This window comes from Staurois parvus, unplaced genomic scaffold (assembly GCF_062004578.1).
Source record: "Staurois parvus isolate SC_StPar_1 unplaced genomic scaffold, SC_StPar_1.0 ptg000106l, whole genome shotgun sequence".
Taxonomy (NCBI): domain Eukaryota; kingdom Metazoa; phylum Chordata; class Amphibia; order Anura; family Ranidae; genus Staurois; species Staurois parvus.
In genome coordinates this window covers 2,779,675-2,800,405 of record NW_028317902.1, presented here as the reverse complement: position 1 = coordinate 2,800,405, position 20,731 = coordinate 2,779,675, and the positions used below count along the sequence as shown (strand labels likewise).

General features: G+C 41.3%; 1 protein-coding gene across 1 annotated transcript in view; it reads left to right on the top strand.

The window, feature by feature from the left end:
* LHX4 (LIM homeobox 4) overlaps positions 1–20,315 on the top strand; it is a 102,159-nt gene extending 81,844 nt beyond the window's left edge. The window contains exons 5-6 of the mRNA XM_089671483.1: positions 8,111–8,279; positions 17,418–20,315. Coding sequence (XP_089527609.1) covers positions 8,111–8,279; positions 17,418–17,779 — 531 coding nt within the window. The 3' untranslated portion in view covers positions 17,780–20,315. The remainder of the gene's footprint in view (positions 1–8,110; positions 8,280–17,417) is intronic.
* Positions 20,316–20,731: the final 416 nt, after the last annotated feature.

Sequence of the window (20,731 nt, the reverse complement as noted above, 5' to 3'; positions counted from 1 at the left end):
CATATATATTGTACATTCACATCAGTCCCTAACCCTCAAGGGGTGTACAATCTAAGGTCCCTAACTCACATTCATACTTGGGACAATTTAGACAGGAGCCAAATAACCTACCAGCATGTCTTTGGAGTGTTGGAGGAAACCAGAGTATACCCGCACAGGCACAGGGAGAACATGCAAACTCCAGGCAGGAGTTGCCGTGGCTGGGATTTGAACCAACGACTCTAGTACTGCCAGTTGGAAGTGCTAACCATTTAGCCACTGTGCTGCCTAAGATTTAGCAGCATCTGCATGCCTTGATTTCACTATTGCTCTAGGAGTACTCACATTGTTTACACTGGGTGAGGATATAGATGGCTTTTCTTTAATATATTTTTTTTAAATTAATGCTCAACTCAGATGCCTTCTTATAAGATGACAAATGGGCAAAAATGTTAAAAAGAGAAATGTTTTACTCTCCAGCTTATAATAATTTTTAAAACTTTTTAAACACTTTTTTTTATCGGTTGCATTACAGAATTCCAACATGTTTTAAAATTCTGCTTTGTATAAAGAAGCCGCCTCTAATGATTGTAATCCCAGGTCCAGTTTGCTGCTGTGTAGTGTAAACATGATACAAGATTTTGATACCAGATACTAGAGTGAGAGCTGGCACTGTAATTAAGTGTTCCAGCTCGCATACAGTGCAGGAATCGTGTGGGGTGGCTGCCCTCTTCTCTCTTCCATTCACAAAAAAACTGTATTCTGTTCACAGAAGGCAAAGTGTTCTGTGAATGGATAAAGGAAGGGAAAGGCTAGTAAATGGCAGGATCTCCCTTTGTCCATTCATAGAATGCAGTGCTTTCTGTAAACGGAATACAATGCTATTTATGAATAGATGAAGGGAGAGGAGGGGATGTGTACACTATACAATCCCCACACTGTGTGAGAGCCAGAACTCTCAGTCACAGTGTCTGAAGAAGAGCTCTGACAATAGCATCCAGCATCAACAAAACTATTATTTTTACACTACACAGAATGACCTAGGATTACCTCTTAGATTGTAAGCTCCCAGGATCAGGCCCTCCTAACCCTCTTGTATTGAACTGTATTGTTGCTGTATTGTCTCCCATTATATTGTAAAGCGCTGAGCAAACTGTTGGCGCTATATAATTCCTGTATAATAATAATTACCATCATTTAAAGTAAGTAAAAAACTTCCTGGAGTTCCAGTGCCTGCTGACAACTTCTGTCATTTTGCAAGACACTAGAGTTGGATGCGAATATTGGACGTTTGTATGTTCGGCCAGGTGCAATGTTTTGATGTTTTGGCCAATCACAGCACATGATCATGTCACAAGGGGGTGGGGCCAGCTAGTGACATCAACCCGGTGACCATGCCCCCTTGAGACATCATCACAGTATTTAAGAACTGTCAGTCTGGCGTAGCTGTCAGACGCTGGGAGCCGGCATCGTGAGTGGAACGTTTTTATTTTTGTTTGTTTGTAATAAAGGACTTGTCAATGACTGTCTTCTGTCATATTTTCAGTACACTTTTTTTCTTCGTGAATGAGTATCGGTACCAGGTACTGCATACTCATTCACATGGGGGGGGGGCTGGGATCTGGGGACCCCCTTCTTAAAGGGGTCTTCCAGATTCCAATAAGACCCCCACAACCACCGGCCACAGTTGTGGGGAACAGACCTTTGTCCCCATCAACATAGGGACAAGGTGCTTTGGGGGGAACCCCCCTGCCCCAAAGCATCCCACATGACTGCTTGTGGCCTGGTATGATTCGGGGGGGGGGGGGCTCGTTTGTCCCCCCCCCCCCCGCTTTCCTGACTTGCTGGGCTGCATACTCGGGTAAGAGACTGGTATGGGTTTTTTTTTGCACACCATTTTTAAAAAAAAGTTTGCATGGGGGTTCCACTCAAAATCCATACCAGATCTGAAGGGCTTGGTATGGATGAGGGGAGGGACCCCACATTGTTTTTTTAAAAAAATGTTAATTGCCAGCAATTCTTTTTACATTCAGCTGTCAGCAGAGAATCCCGCTGCCAGCTGAAACATTAAAGTATATTTTCACTACTAAAATACTGCATGACTTAATAATATAACTCCTGCGGTATTTTAGTAGCTGTGCGGTATTTTACTGCATACTCGGATGTGGTAAGATACTGCTTAGTGAATTGTCCCTGTTAGAAGTCAGCAGTCGAACTTTCGTTAGTTTCGAATGTTCGACAGCGAACAGAACAGGGGGTTGTTCTGCACATCTTTACAAGACTCAATAACAGTTCTCCTAACACTTCTGACAAGTTCTCCTGACACCAAGAGAAAAGGGGGGACAGAGGAGGGCGCTCCAGCACACAGCCTGTGATTGATAGCCTTAGCTCTTTTCCTGTGAGTTGTGTGGAAGGGTGTGTGCCTCTTCCCTCCAATCAGATCTCTGACCTCTGCAGGGTGTAATTTCAGCTCTCTGCCCCCTTTTTTCTGAACTCTCAGACAAATTTCAGAGGTACAGAAGAGAAGACAACCTATGTGGGAGGAATTGTTTCAGCTCTGTGTATCACATGAGGCCAGTCACTTCACTAGGCATATGTAAGGGCTTACAACCACTTTAAAACAAGCTTTTTAATACATGAAGCCACACATACAGTACATAAGCTGAATTACAACAAACCAATCTCTTTTACATATATCTGAAAACAAAAATCCCCCAAAAAAGCAATAAAAAGGTATATGTTACCTCTAAAGCTGATGACACAAAGACAATTTTTTTGTTCAGAGTTTAACGCAGAGTTCCGCCCCCCCCAAAAAAAACAAAACTAAAAGTCAGCAGCTACAAATACTGTAGCTGCTGACTTTTAATATTAGGCAACTTACCTGTCCAGGGATTCAGTGGTGTCCTCACCCTGAGCTGATTTTTCAGTCAGCTGTTGGGTGCTGTCGCTGCCATCTTGACTAAGGGAAACTGGCAGTGAAGGCTTGCAGTGTCACAGCCAGTTGCCCACTGTGCATGCGCAAAGCGTGCTGAGCTTTGTGAGAGGGCTACAGTCCTCTGGGACCTGTGAAGTGTCCCAGAGAGTTGGGGGTGAACTTCCGGCTTAGTTCACTGCAGCGAAATGAGCCGGAAGTGGGAGTAGGTACCTGTCAAAAACAAGTACCCGCTCCCCAAATGTGGCAGCAGAGGAGGGGAGGAGGCAGAACAGCAGAGCTACCACTTTTGGGTGGAACTCCGCTTTAATCACTACTAAATAATTGCTAATGTCAGCATGGTATACCTAGCGGTTAAATTGCTAGAGTCGCTAGGCGATTGGCTACAGCATTGGATTGTACTCTGTTACTAGTCAATCTTCTTCAGCAATTAGTAGCTAAATATCAATTTCTATGACAACATTTCATGAAAAGCATTAAAAGCAATTGTCGCTAATTATTTGCCGCCAAACTGAAGCGCCGATAAGCCTCAATCACTGAGCCACATAGTGTCAAATCACTTTAAAAGTTTCACTGTTAGCGATCCTATAGAAAATTATTGGGGGGGGTGGGGGTATAGTGGTCGCTGCAAGAAAATCGCCCGTATGTCATCAGCCCAGTGCTGTCTTTATTATTTTGCAGGGTGTATCTGCAGGATTAGAGAAAGTTTAAAAAAACCCATTAGAGTCATGTGTTGCTTGTTAGATTTACAGACATATTGCAGATTCCATAAAATGTCATTCTCAGGCCAAATGAGGAGGGCCAAGAAATATAGACATTTTCTGGCGTTGATGAAACTGGCAGATTCTGATGACAGCTCAAACATAGAGCCAGTATCTGGATAGAGCTTAGCGATGTGCCATTAATGTTAGCAGAGATTTGCAACATTGTGATTAGAAAGATATTTTGTTGCCTTTTGCCAACAATCAGAGGCATTTACCAATCATACTGCACGCTGTTGTGTCACATGACTCCCACATGAAGCGTTGGATGAGGATGTATTGAATACAACAGAAAAATATATACAGTCTACCAGAGATGAGATCTTTTTTTATGAGATTTGTGTGAGTGGAATTCTTATATTTCATTTAATTTCAGGTACTTATATAGCGCTGTCAATTTACGCAGCGCTTTACATATATATTGTACATTCACATCAGTCCCTAACCCTCAAGGGGCATACAATCTAAGGTCCCTAACTGACATATACTAGAGCCAATTTAGATAGGATCCAATTCACCTACCAGCATGTCTTTGGAGTGTGGGAGGAAACTGGAGTACCCAGAGGAAACCCATGCAGGCACAGGGAGAACATGCAAACTCCAGGCGGGGGGTGCCGTGGTTGGGATTCAAACAAACGACCCTAGTACTACCAGGCGGAAGTGCTAACCATTTAGCCACTGTGCTGCCCTACATATTTAAGTATATAGTTACATTTTGTGTCCCATTCAAGAAAATAGGGTTGCAGCATGGTGGTGTGTTCTTTTGGTGGTTAAAGCAGCCAACATAATACCACCTCACTGCCTGTCAAATGCCCTCTCAAAAGCAATCCACCATGGATTGTTCTTCATAGGGCTATTGATAGTATAAATATTATTAAAGTCTTAAACTGTTGTAAATACTAAAAAATACCCATTGATTCTGCCAGTAATTTAAGCTGGCCATACACATGTAGATTTTCTGACGAGATTATTCGTATGAAAAGTCGTACGAAAATTATTTGAACATTGGATGAATGGACGAATGTCGTTTCAAAATTGACTTACTTTTAACATTTAAGTTTAAAACTAATGTAATTTCTGAACGATAACGACATATGCTGGCCAAAAATTTGTTTGATCAAGAAATGTTTTCCTTCCTGCCCCTTCGAATTTTCCTGTCACTGCAGTCAAAAGCAAGCATCAATTTGACCCCACTAACAATTAGAAAATCAAACGATAATTCTTGAAACTAAAATTCTTGAACGAAAATCTATACGTATATGGCCAGCTTTAGTGTACTTTTAAGCAGGGACGGACTGACCCGAGGACCCGGGGTCAGTACGGGGCCCCATGAAATGCCCCTGATACCTCCTTGTGGGCTTTTTTGGGTATGCTTTGAGTGTAGGCAAGGACACAGGGGCCCCATGATCCCCTATTGCCCGGGGGCCCCATGAGTTGTCAGTCCGCCCCTGCTCCTAAGATTGCATTCACACCTGGACAGAGAAATTTAATCTCCAAACACAGAAATGTTTCTTCACAGTGAGAGCTGTGAACATGTGGAATAGACTCCCTCAAGATTTGGTTCTGGCCATCTCAGTGGATTGCTTCAAAAAAGTCCTGGATTCTTTCTTAGATACACAGAATATAATGGGATACTAACATTTATAGGTAAAGTTGATCCAGGGAATATCCGATTGCCTCTCGGGGATCAGGAAGGAATTTTTTCCCCCTGCAGGAGCAAATTGGATCATGGATCATCAATATAACTTTTTTTTTCTATGGTTGAACTGGAAGGATTTTTGTCTTTTTTCAGCCAGACTAACTATGTAACTATGTAAGAGTGTAATTCTGAAAACTTTTTTTTCAGGTATTTTAAAAGTGTTTTTTGCCATGTATTAAGCTTCAGGTGTTTGTTTCCTGGGCTGGGCAAGGGGAGGAAAGCAGTTCTATAGGACAAAAGGACCTCTTCTGCTGTAAAAACACATTGATAGCTATCTTACAGGCATTCCCATTGATATCTCTATCACCAAAGTGCCTAAATGTGCTAACAAAAAAAGCTCATGTACATTTTGGATGTAGAGCAGAAGGCGACTGAGCAAACATACGAGAACAGGGACAATTTAATAAGAATGAGATTCTTCATGTTGAGCAAAGTCAACCTTCTGGTTTTAGCTTACAATGCAAAGTGGTTGATTTACGAAAGGCAAATGGGCTGTTTACTTTGCAAGGTAAGTTGCACTTTGCCAGGGAATTATCCCCAGAGGTTAGTAATTGTGCAAGAAAAATGCTATTTATATTTTATTTTCTAGGTACATGATTAGGTATTCTTTGTAAAGTGGGATTTCACCACACCAAAAATTGAAGCACCAGGCAAATAACTGCACTGCAAGGAGCAGGTCTTGAACCTAAGGATGTCTTGATACATAAATACTGCATTGTCAGTGTTTCAAATGATTTGTGCTGATTTTTTAAAAAGATCTGCAGAGAATAACCTTCCTACAAGTTAGAAAATAATTTTCAGCTATATCTCTATAGTGTGTCTTCAGTTTTTGCTTTTGTAATTTGGAAGTCACAATTTTAATTCAGGGCAGCACAGTAGTTAAGTGGTCAGCACTTCCACCTGGCAGTACCAGGGTCGTTGGTTTGAATCGCAACCACAGCACCACCTGCCTGAGTTTGCATGTTCTGCCTGTGTGGGTTTTTCTCCAGGTGCTCTGGTTTCCTCCCACACTCTAAGACATGCTGGTAGGTGAATTGCCTCCTGTATAAATTGGCCCTAGTATGTGTATGTGCGTTAGGGACCTTAGACTGTACACCCCTTGAGGGTTAGGGACAGATACAAATGTACAATATACATGTAAAGCACTGCGTAAATTGACGGTGCTACATAAGTACGTGTAATAAATTTTAAAAATAAATAAATGTTCACAAAATATTTTCCTTGCGCCAACATGGCATCATACTACCACATGTCTGCTGCCTAGGAAAAATGTTGCTAAATATTTGATACAATTTTCCATTTTTTGACACCATAATGTGTCTGTTTTAAGCTCTCCACCTTATCATTCTGCTTTCCTTATCATCATGACTTCTGTGACATCATGGAAGATGAGTTTTTCTTCTTTCAGTTGTGCTCAGCTGTAAGATCCTGAAAATCAGGAGGGGCCACACATAAGGGCCCCAACTTTTTTTCAACATGTCTTTTGTTTGTTGGAGGTATGAAAAACCTATACTGTAAACAGTAAGCATTTTTCCTGAGGGTGCACTAGTTTTATCGGCTTAGTTTTGCCTCCACTGGTTTCTCCCTGCCTCCCTTTCATCTACACTGAAGTTACAGTGAGATGTTTAAATAAAACCTTTTCTCTTTCTGGCATATCCCATTATAGACCCAGTGATGTCATTACTGGGCTTCTGTGCTTTCATATGCAAGGCAAGGAGATCCTGGCTTGTGGGAAGGCCTGTTAGGGTGAGAACATTATAGCACCCTTCCTCAGTACACCTCTCAACCCTGAGAGCAAACCCCAAGCAAATATTAAAAGGCTTTGATGGGTGAATGTCAGTCTGGAGAAGTGGAAGTTTCTAAGCAGACTGAATTTACATGCAACTTGCCTCGGTAGCATCCACATCCTGAACCTCCATGACTGAAAGAACAAAATCCAATGAGTAAAAGGTGCAGCCCAACAACAGCCTTGCTGAAGAGGCAAATACTAGATGATACTCGATGTCTTCACCCAGGAAATGAGGCAGGCTTTACCTAACTTGCTGCAGCTTCTGATGCACACCCTGATAAGTTCACAGTGTGCAATGTAAGCAGAATAGGTGATTTCAGTGCAATAGGAACCTGTACATCTGTGCAGGACTAACGGTAAAGCTGGAGTAGGCTCCATGCACACTAGAGTTTCTTTTAGGTTCAAAAAACACTGGTAATAGTATTTTTAGTAGCGTTCAGAAGCGTTTAAGAGCATTAGCATTTTATTAGCATTTTACAGTACATGTAGTGGGGGAAAAAAGCTAGAAAGCTGTTAAGAGTGTTTAGTAGCATTTAGTGTTTTTTTCTGCTGGAAAAACGCTCCAAAAAACTACTAAAATGCTAAATGTTCCTAAATGCTGCTAAATGCTACTAAAATGCTCCTAACAGCTTTTACTAGCTTTTTTTCTACATGTACTGTAAAAACACAAAAAATGCCAACACTCCTAAAAGCTTCTAAAATGCTACTAAAACTCTACTTTTAAAAACGCTATTACCAGCATTTTTATCCAGTGTTTGCTTTTTTTCTCCAGTGTTGTTGGAGCTTAAAAAAAACGCTAGTGTGCATGGAGCCTTAAACAATGAGAAGGATAGTCCGATGTAATAACCCAAATCATATGTGGTTGAATGGTGGCAGTTACAGAGGGCTCAGCAAAAATATTGGATCTTAATATGCTGTAGACAGAAAATTCACTCTACCTCTCATTTCAGGTTTGGTTCCAAAACAGACGTGCAAAAGAAAAACGGCTAAAAAAGGACGCAGGGCGGCAGCGCTGGGGACAGTTCTATAAGAGCGTCAGGAAAACCCGTGTAGGGAAGCCTGGGAAGGAAAGCTCTGCAGAAGATTGTGGAGTTAGTGACAGTGAACTAAGCTACAGAGGTAACTATGAAGTCATTCCTTATCTATAGAGCTGTATGGGATCCATGCTTAGGACAGCTTTGTGTGTCCTTACAGGCTACAAGGCTTTCCAAGAAAGTGTAATCCATGGCAAGCAGAAGTCATCTTTTAATTGATCTGAGTGCAGAAAACTGCAATGGGAATTGCTATAGGTTCTTGTATTGTGTACATTGTCATTGCTTTCTCTACTGTCTGATAATAAAAAACAGAAAAACCTTTATTTAAATATTCAAAGAACAATGTGCTGTACCCAATCAATTATCCTCTTTCATAGGGCTGACTACACTGAACTGTTAGAAGTGGATCTCTGGGTATTATAATGTGAGCTATTGCACCCCAAAACTTTTTAGTTGGCCACATATGTTAAACTCTGTACAATCTTTATACTTACTCCATGCATGAACATACACAGCCTACAACACATAAATTGGTCCCAGATGTTAAATGCACCAAGGACATATCTAATGTGCTTGGTGCTGCAATGGGGCCTAAATGCGGGTCTACCATCTGCAAGAAGAATACCATTGCATATGTTTTTTGGATGAATACGTGAATAGGTAGGCGCTAAAATATATCATAAGACAAAAATAGTTTTCTATCAGTGACATAAAATAAATAGTCCCAGACAGAATATAATGAATAGTGACCATATATTGAGTGACAGTCCCATGGAAATGTAGTCCTGTAGGTCAAGAATTTTCTTTTTTACCACGTGTAAACAATAAGTAAATTTCTCACTCACTACAATCTTTATATTTACTCCATGCATGAACATACACAGCCTACAACCCATAAATTGGTCCCAGATGTTAAATGCACCAAGGACATATCTAATGTGCTTGGTGCTGCAATGGGGCCTACATGTGGGTCTACCATCTGCAAGAAGAATACCATTGAATATTGTTTTTGGATGAATACGTGAATAGGTAGGTGCTAAAATATATCATAAGACAAAAATAGAGTTTTCTTTCAGTGACATAAAATAAATAATAGTCCCAGACAGAATATAATGAATAGTGAACATATATTGAGTGACAGTGCCATGGAAATGTAGTCCCGTAGGTCAATAATTTTCTTTTTTACCACGTGTACACAATAAGTAAATTTCTCACTCACTACAATCTTTATACTTACTCCATGCATGAATATACACAGCCTACAACCCATAAATTGGTCCCAGATGTTAAATGTACCAAGGACATATCTAATGTGCTCGGTACTGCAATGGGGCCTACATGTGGGTCTACCATCTGCAAGAAGAATTCCCTTGCATATGTTTTTTGGATGAATACGTGAATAGGTAGGCGCTAAAATATATCATAAGACAAAAATAGTTTTCTATCAGTGACATAAAATAAATAGTCCTGGACAGAATATAATGAATAGTGAACATATATTGCATGACAGTCCCATGGAAATGTAGTGCCGTAGGTCAAGAATTTTCTTTTTTACCACGTGTAAACAATAAGTACATTTTTCACTCACTACAATCTTTATACTTACTCCATGCATGAACATACACAGCCTACAACACATAAATTGGTCCCAGATGTTAAATGCACCAAGGACATATCTAATGTGCTTGGTGCTGCAATGGGGCCTACATGTGGGTCTACCATCTGCAAGAATACCATTGCATATTTTTTTTGGATGAATACGTAAATAGGTAGGTGCTAAAATATATCATAAGACAAAAATAGAGTTTTTTTTCAGTGACATAAAATAAATAATAGTCCCGGACAGAATATAATGAACAGTGAAGATATATTGAGTGACAGTCCCATGGAAATGTAGTCCCGTAGGTCAAGAATTTTCTTTTTCACTACGTGTAAACAATAAGTAAATTTCTCACTTACCAGACTTATTGACCCCATTTAAGGTAGTCAAATGGCGCTTTGTAATCATAAATGTTGACAACCAGCAGCAAGCTCTCCTGAATCAGGCTTCCTGGTCTCCTAATATGGGATATGGATCTAGGGGGTCAAAGATGACTGCCCCCAGTTAAGTGATCACAAGACTCTGGATACACAGATAGAGGACGGATTTCTAATCCCAGGCTCTCCTCAAAATGAAGATATTGCTCCAAGCAGCTCATAAAACATTTCTCCTGCCTCACAGGTGCCGATGATTTGAATGAATTATGAAGCCCCTTTTTCACATACGTTTTTTAGACTTGAAGCCAAACTCCAGGCAAAAATGAAATTTAAATAGTAATTAAAAAAACTAAAAGGGGTGGGCAGGGGATGTAAAGCCGGGGAAGGAAGCAGTAGCTTCTAATGCACACCATGATAACCTCACAGTGTGCAGTGAAATCAAAATAAGCAGTTTCAGGACAGGAGATTGTACAACAGTACAAGACTAAAGGTCTAGAGTTCATATTTAAAATTTACCAGCAAATGTGAAGAGAAAGGCTTACTCTTACGTAATTTTATTGATATCCAGTAAGGTAGGGCCTCACACCACATAGTTGTTGGTAAGTGCAAAGTATTTGAACAATCAAATCTTACTGTTTGTGACCAATGCTACACTGGAATCTTGTGTGGCCTGTCCATGGATCAAATCATTGGGGATCCTAGAAATGTGTCTGGTTTCTAGGACTGTCAAACACGGCTAGATACATCTCTTTGAAATTCTTTGTTCCTTAGGTTATGATATGACATGTATAACATTAAACTGGCCAACCCATTCTCCCATAATGCCTGTGGTTGGCTAAAAATCAAGACCAGTAACAGCTGGAATGCAGAATGAGTCCTTCATTTAAAAAAGTGCAAAGCAATTCACCAAGGCGAAAAGTTACAGTGAATTATGGCAGTGCATGCTGTGTTGTTATGAAATATAGTGCATTGTAATGAACTTTGTATTTGTCAGCCGGTTTGCTGGGCTGCTAGAAAGTTGTAGGTACGACAGAGCTGACAGCCATCGGTAGTTACAGCTTCCTCTCCATCTCCAGTAAATACCTGAGTAGTATTCCCTGCAGTCCATTTGTCAAACACGGCCGTGAACTAGGCAATTGATCAAATAAATAAGAACGGCGAAGCGGCATTAATCATACCTCTAGTTCAGCCATCAACTGGTTTATGATGATTTTGGTGTGTGTGGAATATTAAGCAGCTTATAATTCAAACTGGTTGCCTATTATTTGATATCAGACTAATTTCTTCATTATATCTATGTTTTAGTGTTCTATAAAGAAGAACGTTAAAGGGGGACTTGTAATGTTTAATGGGACACTAAGGCTACACTGGAATTTAACACAACTTAGCATAAGCAATATTTTGGCTTTGGGAAACCCTTTTTTATTGGCTTATGTTTATAAATAGCCGTTCTTTTTCTGTAGAGATCTGATATTTTAAAGGAAATCTGTCATGAGGGCAACATGAAGCTTCTATTGCTCGATTTTTATTTTAAAAATGATGGTAGCCTGGCTGGCATGCTAATCATCTTGCTTTAGTAGAGATTCCCTAAAATGGAACAAGTATCCAGATATGGAGCCCTGAATTTACTCTGATTTTTTCAGAAGGAGATCAGTAATGACCCCCCCCCCCATATTTTTCTCATGATAAGTTTACTTTAATGCTTGGTGGACACTGATAGGTTAAAGCATCTGATGATGCTTTATATCTCACAGGGACCTCCGAGGATATCTTTCTCTTCATGGCTTCACTGTTATATCATGGCTATTAGGCTTCATGCACACTGGTGCTCTTCTAAACGCTTTTCTCCTGGCAGGAGAAAAACAACTATAACAGCTTCTAAGCCGTGCTCTTTCAAACGCGTTTAGGTGCTTCAAACACTTCAGTGTTTATTAATTTAATTGGCATTAAAATTAATTATTATTCAGGACAAGAGGTGCTAGAGGTTCCAAGATGTCACGCTTGTAGCATTGTCTGTAAAAATGGAAAATACTCTAGTAGATTAGTCTTATTGGATGGACAGAGCTAGAATGTCAGTAATCTTCACACATTGAACAGAGCCCCCACAAGATATACACTATATTGCCAACAGTATTGGTCAGCCTGCCTTTACAGGCACATGAACTTTAATGGCATCCCAGTCTTAGTCCGTATAGTTCAATATTGAGTTGGTCCACCCTTTGCTGATATAACAGCTTCAACTCTTCTGGGAAGGCTGTCCACAAGGTCTAGGAGTGTGTCTATGGGAATGTTTGTCCATTCTTCCAGAAGCGCATTTGTGAGGTCAGGCACTGATGTTGGACAAGTAGGCCTGGCTCACAGTCTCCGCTCTAATTCATCCCAAAGGTGTTCTATCGAGTTGAGGTCAGGACTCTGTGCAGGCCAGTCAAGTTCATCCATCCCAAACTTACTCATCCATGTCTTTAAGGATCTTGCTTTGTGCACTGGTGTGCAGTCATGTTGGAACAGGAAGGAGCCATCCCCAAACTGTTCCCACAAAGTTGGGAGCATGAAATTGTCCAAAATGTCTTGGTATGCTGACGCTTTAAGTGTTCCCTTCACTGGAACTAAGGGGCCAAGCCCACCCCCTGAAAAACAACCCCACACCATAATCCCCCCCTCCACCAAACTTTACACCTGGCACAATGCAGTCAGGCAAGTACTGTTCTCCTGGCAAACGCCAAACCCAGACACATCCATCGGATTGCCAGACAGAGAAGTGGGATTCATCACTCCAGAGAACAAGTCTTCACTAGAGTCCAGTGGCGGCGTGCTTTACACCACTGCATCCGACGCTTTGTATTGCACTTGGTGATGTAAGGCTTGGATGCAGCTGCTCAGCCATGGAAACCCATTCCATGAAGCTCTCTACGCACTGTTGTTGTGCTAATTTGAAGGCCACATGAAGTTTGGAGGTCTTTAGCTATTGACTCTGCAGACAGTTGGTGACTTCTGAGCACTGTGCACTTCAGCATACGCTGACCCCGCTCTGTCATTTTATGTGGCCTACCATTTCATGACTGAGTTGCTGTTGTTCCCAGTTGCTTCCACTTTGTTATTATACCACTAACAGTTGATCGTGGAATATTTAGTAGCAAGGAAATTTCACAGATGGACTTATTGCACAGGTGGCAACCTATCACGGTACCACGCTTGAATTCACTGAGCTCCTGAGAGCGTCCCATTCTTTACCAATGTTTGTAGAAGCAGTCTGCATGCCTTTGTGCTTGATTTTATACACCTGTGGCCATGGAGGTGATTGGAGCACTTGAATCCAATGATTTGGAGGGGTGCCCCAATACTTTTGGCAATATAGTGTGTGTGTATATATATATGTATATATATATATGTATATATATATATATATATATATATATATATACACACACTGCTTAAAAAAATTAAAGGAATCAGAGTATAGCATCAAGTCAATTAAATTTCTGTGATATTAACAACAGGTGCACTAGTTAGGCAACAATGAGACGACCCCCAAAACAGGAATGGTTTTACAGGTGGAGGCTACTGACATTTTTTCCCTACTCATCTTTTCTGACTGTTTTTCATTAGTTTTGCATTTGGCTAGGGTCAGTGTCATTACTGGTAGCTTGAGGCGATACCTGGACCCTATAGAGGTTGCATGGGCAGTCCAACTCCTCCAGGATGGCACATCAATATGTACCATTGACAGAAGGTTTGCTGTGTCTCCCAGCACAGTCTCAAGAGCATGGAGGAGATTCCAGGAGACAGGCAGTTACTCTAGGAGAGCTGGCCGTAGAAGGTCCTTAACCCATCAGCAGGAAAGGTATCTGCTCCTTTGTGCAAGGAGAAACAGGATGAGCACTGCTAGAGCCCTACAAAATGACCTCCAGCAGGCCATTGGTGGGAATGTCTCTGACCAAACAATAAGAGACAGACTTCACGAGAATGGCCTTAGGGCCCAAAGTCCTCTAGGGGGCCCTGTGCTCATTGTCCAGCACCAGAGAGCTTGATTGGCATTTACCTTTGAATACAAGAATTGGCAAGTCCACCACTGGCACCCTGTACTTTTCACAGATGAGAGCAGGTTCACCCAGAGCACATGTGACAGACGTGAAAGGTTTTTGAGAAGCCGTGGAGAATGTTATGCTGCCTGTAACATCGTTCAGCATGACCGTTTTGGTGGTGGGTCAGTGATGGTCTAGGGAGGCATATCCATGGAGGGATGCACAGACCTCTACAGGCTAGACAATAGCACCCTGGCTGCCATTAGGTATTAGGATGAAATCCTTGGACCCATTGTTAGATCCTACGCTGGTGCAGTGGGTCCTGGGTTCCTCCTGGTGCATGACAATGCCTGGCCTCATGTGGTGAGAGTATGCAGGCAGTTCCTGGAGGATGAAGGAGTTGATATAATTGAATGGCCCGCACGCTCACCTGACCTAAATCCAATAGAACACCTCTGGGATATCATCTTTCAGTCCATCTGCCGCTGCCAGGTTGCACCTCAGACTGTCCAGGAGCTCAGTGATGCCCTGTTCCAGATCTGGGAGGAAATACCCCAGGACAACATCCATTGTCTCATCAGGAGCATGCCCCGACGTTGTAAGGAATGCATACAAGCACGTGGGGGCCATACAAACTACTGAGTACCATTTTGAGTTGCTGCAATGAAATTTTAGCAAAATGGACTAGCCTGCTGCATCATTTTTTTCACTTTGATTTTCAGTGTGTCTTTGAATTCAGTCTTCTGTAGGTTAATAATTTTCATTTCCATCAAACAATGGGGCATCCTTACATTCCTAACACATTACTCAGTCCATATCAGTATAAATATCCAGTATGATATTATTTTCCATTGAGATCTGATGTGCGCGCGCACGCACGCACGCACGCACACACACACACACACACAGACACACAGACACACACACACGAGTTATTCTATATTTATACCAGTCTAAGATCAGTTAGGTTTTTCCCTACCACAGGCATCAATAGGCATTATCATTAGGCCACAATAAATTATATTTACTTAAGTTGTATTCCAGGACAGTACATGAAATATAGACTTTTCACACTTGCTGTCCTAGTATATTCTTGAAAATGGACTTCTCAGGTAGCTAGATTGAATACAGGTATAAAATAGACAATGAGACTTTATAGATGTGACCCCTCAGTGAATTATGCACAGGGAATATAAGGTAAAACCATTACCGTTATCAATGCATATAGACACACATAGTATAAAATATTTGTTTGATGATCATACCCTTGAAGAGGCTACATCAGAAGCCAGTGAATATGCTGGCAGGGAAGTTCCACAACCAGCACTATCACAACAGCTTCCCTGCCTAGCTTTGCCTGTGTTGGCAGACAGGATATGATCTACTTGTCAGCTTCCTGTGACTGACATGTAAATCACGACGGAACACTTAGGGACCTCTCATGGAACCCTGGAATTCTGTGGAGCCCCAGTTGAGTAACCCTGCCATAAAGATTGGAGACAGAACACCAGCACATTAACTGTGGTTATCTAAAAACTTAAAAAAACCATTAAACATGCTTAAAGAGTCAAAACAGGGATCAAACTAAATATAGTCTAAATATTACAATGGTAAATCCCCACATCACTACATATGAAAAAATATATATACAATATATTGGCAATAGTATTGGGACAAATCATTGAATTCAGGTGTTCAAATCACCTCCATGGCCACAAGTGTATAAAATCAGCACCTAGGCATGCAGACTGCTTCTACAAACATTGGTGAAAGAATGGGTCACTCTCAGAGCTCAGTGACTCCAAGCGTGGTACAGTGATAGATTGCCACCTGTGCAATAAGTCCATCCGTGAAATTTCCTTGCTACTAAATATTCCACGGTCAACTGTTAGTGGTGTTATAACAAAGTGGAAGCAACTGGGAGCAACTGCAACTCAGCCACGAAGTGGTAGGCCACGTAAAATGACAAAGCGGGGTCAGTGCATGCTAAAGCACACAGTGTGCAGAAGTCGCCATCTGTCTGCAGAGTCAATTGCTAAAGACCTCCAAACTTCATGTGGCCTTCAGATTAGCACAACAACAGTGTGTAGAGAGCTTCATGGAATGGTTTTCCATGGCCGAGCAGCTGCATCCAAGCCTTACATCACCAAGTGCAATACAAAGCGTCGGATGCAGTGGTGTAAAGCACATCGCCACTGGACTCTAGTGCAGATGTGTTCTCTAGAGTGATGAATCCCACTTCTCTGTCTGGCAATCCGATGAATGTGTCTGGGTTTGGCGTTTGCCAGGAGAACAGTACTTGCCTGACTGCATTGTGCCAGGTGTAAAGTTTGGTGGAGGGGGGGATTATGGTGTGGGGTTCTTTTTCAGGGGTTGGGCTTGGCCTCATAGTTCCAGTGAAGGGAACACTTAAAGCGTCAGCATACCAAGACATTTTGGACAATTTCATGCTCCCAACTTTGTGGGAACAGTTTGGGGATGGCTCCTTCCTGTTCCAACATGACTGCGCACCAGTGCACAAAGCAAGATCCTTAAAGACATGAATGAGTAAGTTAGGGGTGGATGAACTTGACTGGCCTGCACAGAGTCCTGACCTCAACTCGATAGAACACCTTTGGGATGAATTAGAGCGGAGACTGTGAGCCAGGCCTACTTGTCCAACATCAGTGCCTGACCTCACAAATGCGCTTCTGGAAGAATGGTCAAACATTCCCATAGACACTCTCCTAAACCTTGTGGACAGCCTTCCCAGAAGAGTTGAAGCTGTTATATCTGCAAAGGGCGGCGCCAACTCAATATTGAACTATACAGACTAAGACTGGGATACCATTAAAGTTCATGTGCGTGTAAAGGCAGGCGTCCCAATCCTTTTGGCAATATAATGTATATGGGTCAAAGGTGTTGTACAGGGGGCAAAAAAGGGTACAAACTCATGATCTCCAAGCAAGGGTAAATCATAACTGAAACAGGGGGAGTTAGGGGAGAAAGTATTACTATCACCTGCACCAAAACTTGATATTACTTTCTCCCCTAACTCCCCGTTTCAGGTATGATTTACCCTTGCTTGGAGACAGACAGATAAATGTCCTTAGTTCTTAGTTCTATTGAAGCTGCCTTTTTAGCTAGCCTGGCAAGCAAATGAATTATACTTTTTCAAAAGCTTTTGAGCACAATATGTACAGTATATGACAGTAACTCATTTAACCACTGTATTTTTTCAACAGATGACCAAATTTTGTCCGAGCTGGGATCTACAGGAGGCATTTACAGTGCAGGAGGGGACCTTGTAAATGTGCCACTGACCAATGGAGGCTTCACGATAGATGCTACTGGACAATCCTACCAAGATCTTCATGATGGTAGTCCGTATGACATTCCTCAGTCACCCTCTTCTATCTCCTCCCTTCCATCACATGGATTGCCATACAATATGGACAATTCAGGGGGGCTTTTACCCCATGCTCCTTTACGAGCACTACCAGCTGCGCCCACATCCGATATTTCCACAGAAAGCAGCATGGGCTATCCAGATTTTCCTACTAGCCCAGGTTCCTGGTTAGACGAGATGGATCATCCTCCATTTTAAAATAAACAAAGAAAGAATCGAGGTCAGAACTTATAGACGATCACTGAGTTTGCCAAACTCTACAGACACCATACTCAGCCTTCAGAAAACTATCAAATAAAACCACAAGCTCCTTCTTAAGAACAATACTATCAAACTGATGCAAACTGCACCAAATCCATCATGTTGAAAATGGAATTGTACAAGCAAGTTGGAGGAGCCTTCAGAGACAATAGATGGAAACACAATGTGATAACACTGAAATGGAATGTTTGCACTTTTGTGGGTCAAGATCTCCCTACCTAATCCTGGGGGGTTTCAATAGACATATCTTCCCACTCTTCTTGGGTCTCTAGGGGCCACATTAAACTGTGCTCATGAGTATTTACACCATCATGCCACGTGAATACAGCTGATGGGTAACCCGGACAATACTGCTGGTCTTCCTAAATGGCATAGACCATTAGTTTTGACATGCAGCCGACAATCTTTACCCATTTTAATGCAGCATCTGTTGTGGGCTAGGATCATATCGTTCCAAATAAATGACATAGAGGAATATGTTTCAATATAGCACCTCATTGTTCACTGAACAAACCTGCAAGACATTTTCATTTTGCTCTACAGCTGCTATTTGGCATCTGTTTCCTTTGAAGACCACAGAACAGTATAGACTTCTAATGTTAGACTGCTGACAGTGATCCTATCACCCAAATCTCAGTTATTTGTTGGAAGGTCAGATATCTGCATAATACATTGACAGAACAATACACTATTTAAATGGGGTAACTCATCTAAACCTAAACCAATATCTAATCTTTTATCATCAAGCATAACCTTTACATAAATGAGCACCACCATACCCAGTTCCTTATTTGTGGTGCATTCATAACACATCTGTACATGAATCGTAATTTATTGGTCTATGCCCCGTTATAGTTTTCAAAACTATGATCTCTCAATACAATACATCATTTTTTGGTTGTTTTTATTTTATGATTTAAAACATCACATTACAGCTTTGGGCATTCAGATAGAAAACATGACAATTACCCACCGTAGTCACAGACTTACAGTATAGAGGTTGTCCAAAATATACTGAAAATGAACTTCGGAAGTTTTGACCGCCTCCTGTGCCATCCCAGCACCTTTGTTTTCTCTAGATGAAAATGGACATTGCAACTTGTCTATTTGTTTGTGAATGCAAATATAGATTATAGATTGATGTTTGGAAGAGATGTACCAAGGTCAAGCATTTTTTGTGATGGCTGGGCAAAGATCAGGCTGTGCAGGAAGTCGCAAATGGGAGTAAAGGGAACAAGTATTTTAGATAGTGTTTGTCAACTGTCAACTGAGATGGAGAGATGATTGCAGCGGGTCCTTTTGGGGTATATATATGTGATCACGGGAATCTCCTGGTTTTTAGTGAGACATCTGTCTCTTTACAGCCAGGCTTAAGACACCCATGAGATGACGGACGGTTTGGCTCTTTTTGTCTGGTTTGGAAGGCGATTTCATAGTTCTGGTGGCTAGAATATCTGGCAAATTCTAAACCCCTCTTGTAGCTACTTCCCCTGCTGATAGGCTGGTGATGGTTTCCTGCTTCTGTCTTCTTTCCTCTCCATGCACATAAACTGTAAAGTCCGCAGAGCCAACTTTATGAGTGTATGGATTGCTCTGCATCACTCTGCAGACAACTAGGCCTGGAGGCGACTGGGTGTTTCATGAACAGTCAGCCTTAAAAGTGAAAATAAAAGAAAGAAAAAGATCTACTTTATATTCATTAGGGAATCCCTTTAAAGTTTTTTTAAAAGCAACATTACAGAACCAGAAACAAATAATAACGTGTATAGGGTTTTATGTCGCCTCCTCACATGCTCTATGCATTATAAGGAGGTTTCAGATAGATGATGGTCAATTAGGAGAAAATTTAATACAATTTAGCCACATTACCTAGCAGGGTCTAATACTGTGCCCCTTTGAACCGTAGTTTATAAATACACATTTTCTGAGCATCACTTTCTCCATACATTTCTGTCTCTTAATAGCACATTTCCACACCCATTCCAAATAACATGTTAAAGTGCACATCCCAATCCTGACCTAGCACAATTTTGTCTGTTCGCACAACTACCCACATAATACAGCTTCTTCTGCACAGTGCTGCCCCCTGTCTGATAACACTTGCATTGAAAATGCTGAAAAAGATTTTTATTTTTGGTTTAAAGAGAGCCCTGGGGATATAAAAATGTTATATTTATAACACTTTGATTTGTAGATGCATCACAGTAGGAAGGATTCTTTCTCTCTTGAGCAGTGGGTACTGATGTGCTCCACCCACATGCACTAAGGCACATTCAGCAGTTATCTGCCTTCTCTAATGTGTCTTCTTGATGTCCAGGACATTGACCAGGTTGCACAAAGTGTCAGCTTTCCTCAATGTGTATATACTGTACAGTCCATGCAGTGAAAGTCTTGTGATGTATTTATTGCTATGTGTCTGAGAAAGTACCATATGTGTCTAATCCATGTAAATAAAACACAGTCTTCTTATCAAGCTTTGCCTTTCTTGTCCATATGCCCGATTGCACTCGGAGAGGACTAAAGTTACCATATGCACTGAAAAACTATACGTATATTGAACAGCTAAAAGTATGTAAAACAGCACATTTAGTCCATCGTACATGTTCTGTTATCACCAATTTGTAGAGGACCTCTTTAAAGTTGCTAGTAGGCTAACGGTAATGTGTTTTGCATTATGGCAGCCTAATTTCTTAAAACTGGCTCTTCATGCTGGTGCGTCTTTTGTTTCCTATATACACTATAGGCACTGGTATGCCATTCAAAATGAATAAGAAATGGGGTGTTTGGTGTGCTGGATCCCTGGTGAAGATGGGTATCACAAAGATTTTTTTATTTTTTTTAATAAGCAACTATGGATAAGTTGTCTGTACATTGTCTTAAAATTGTAAG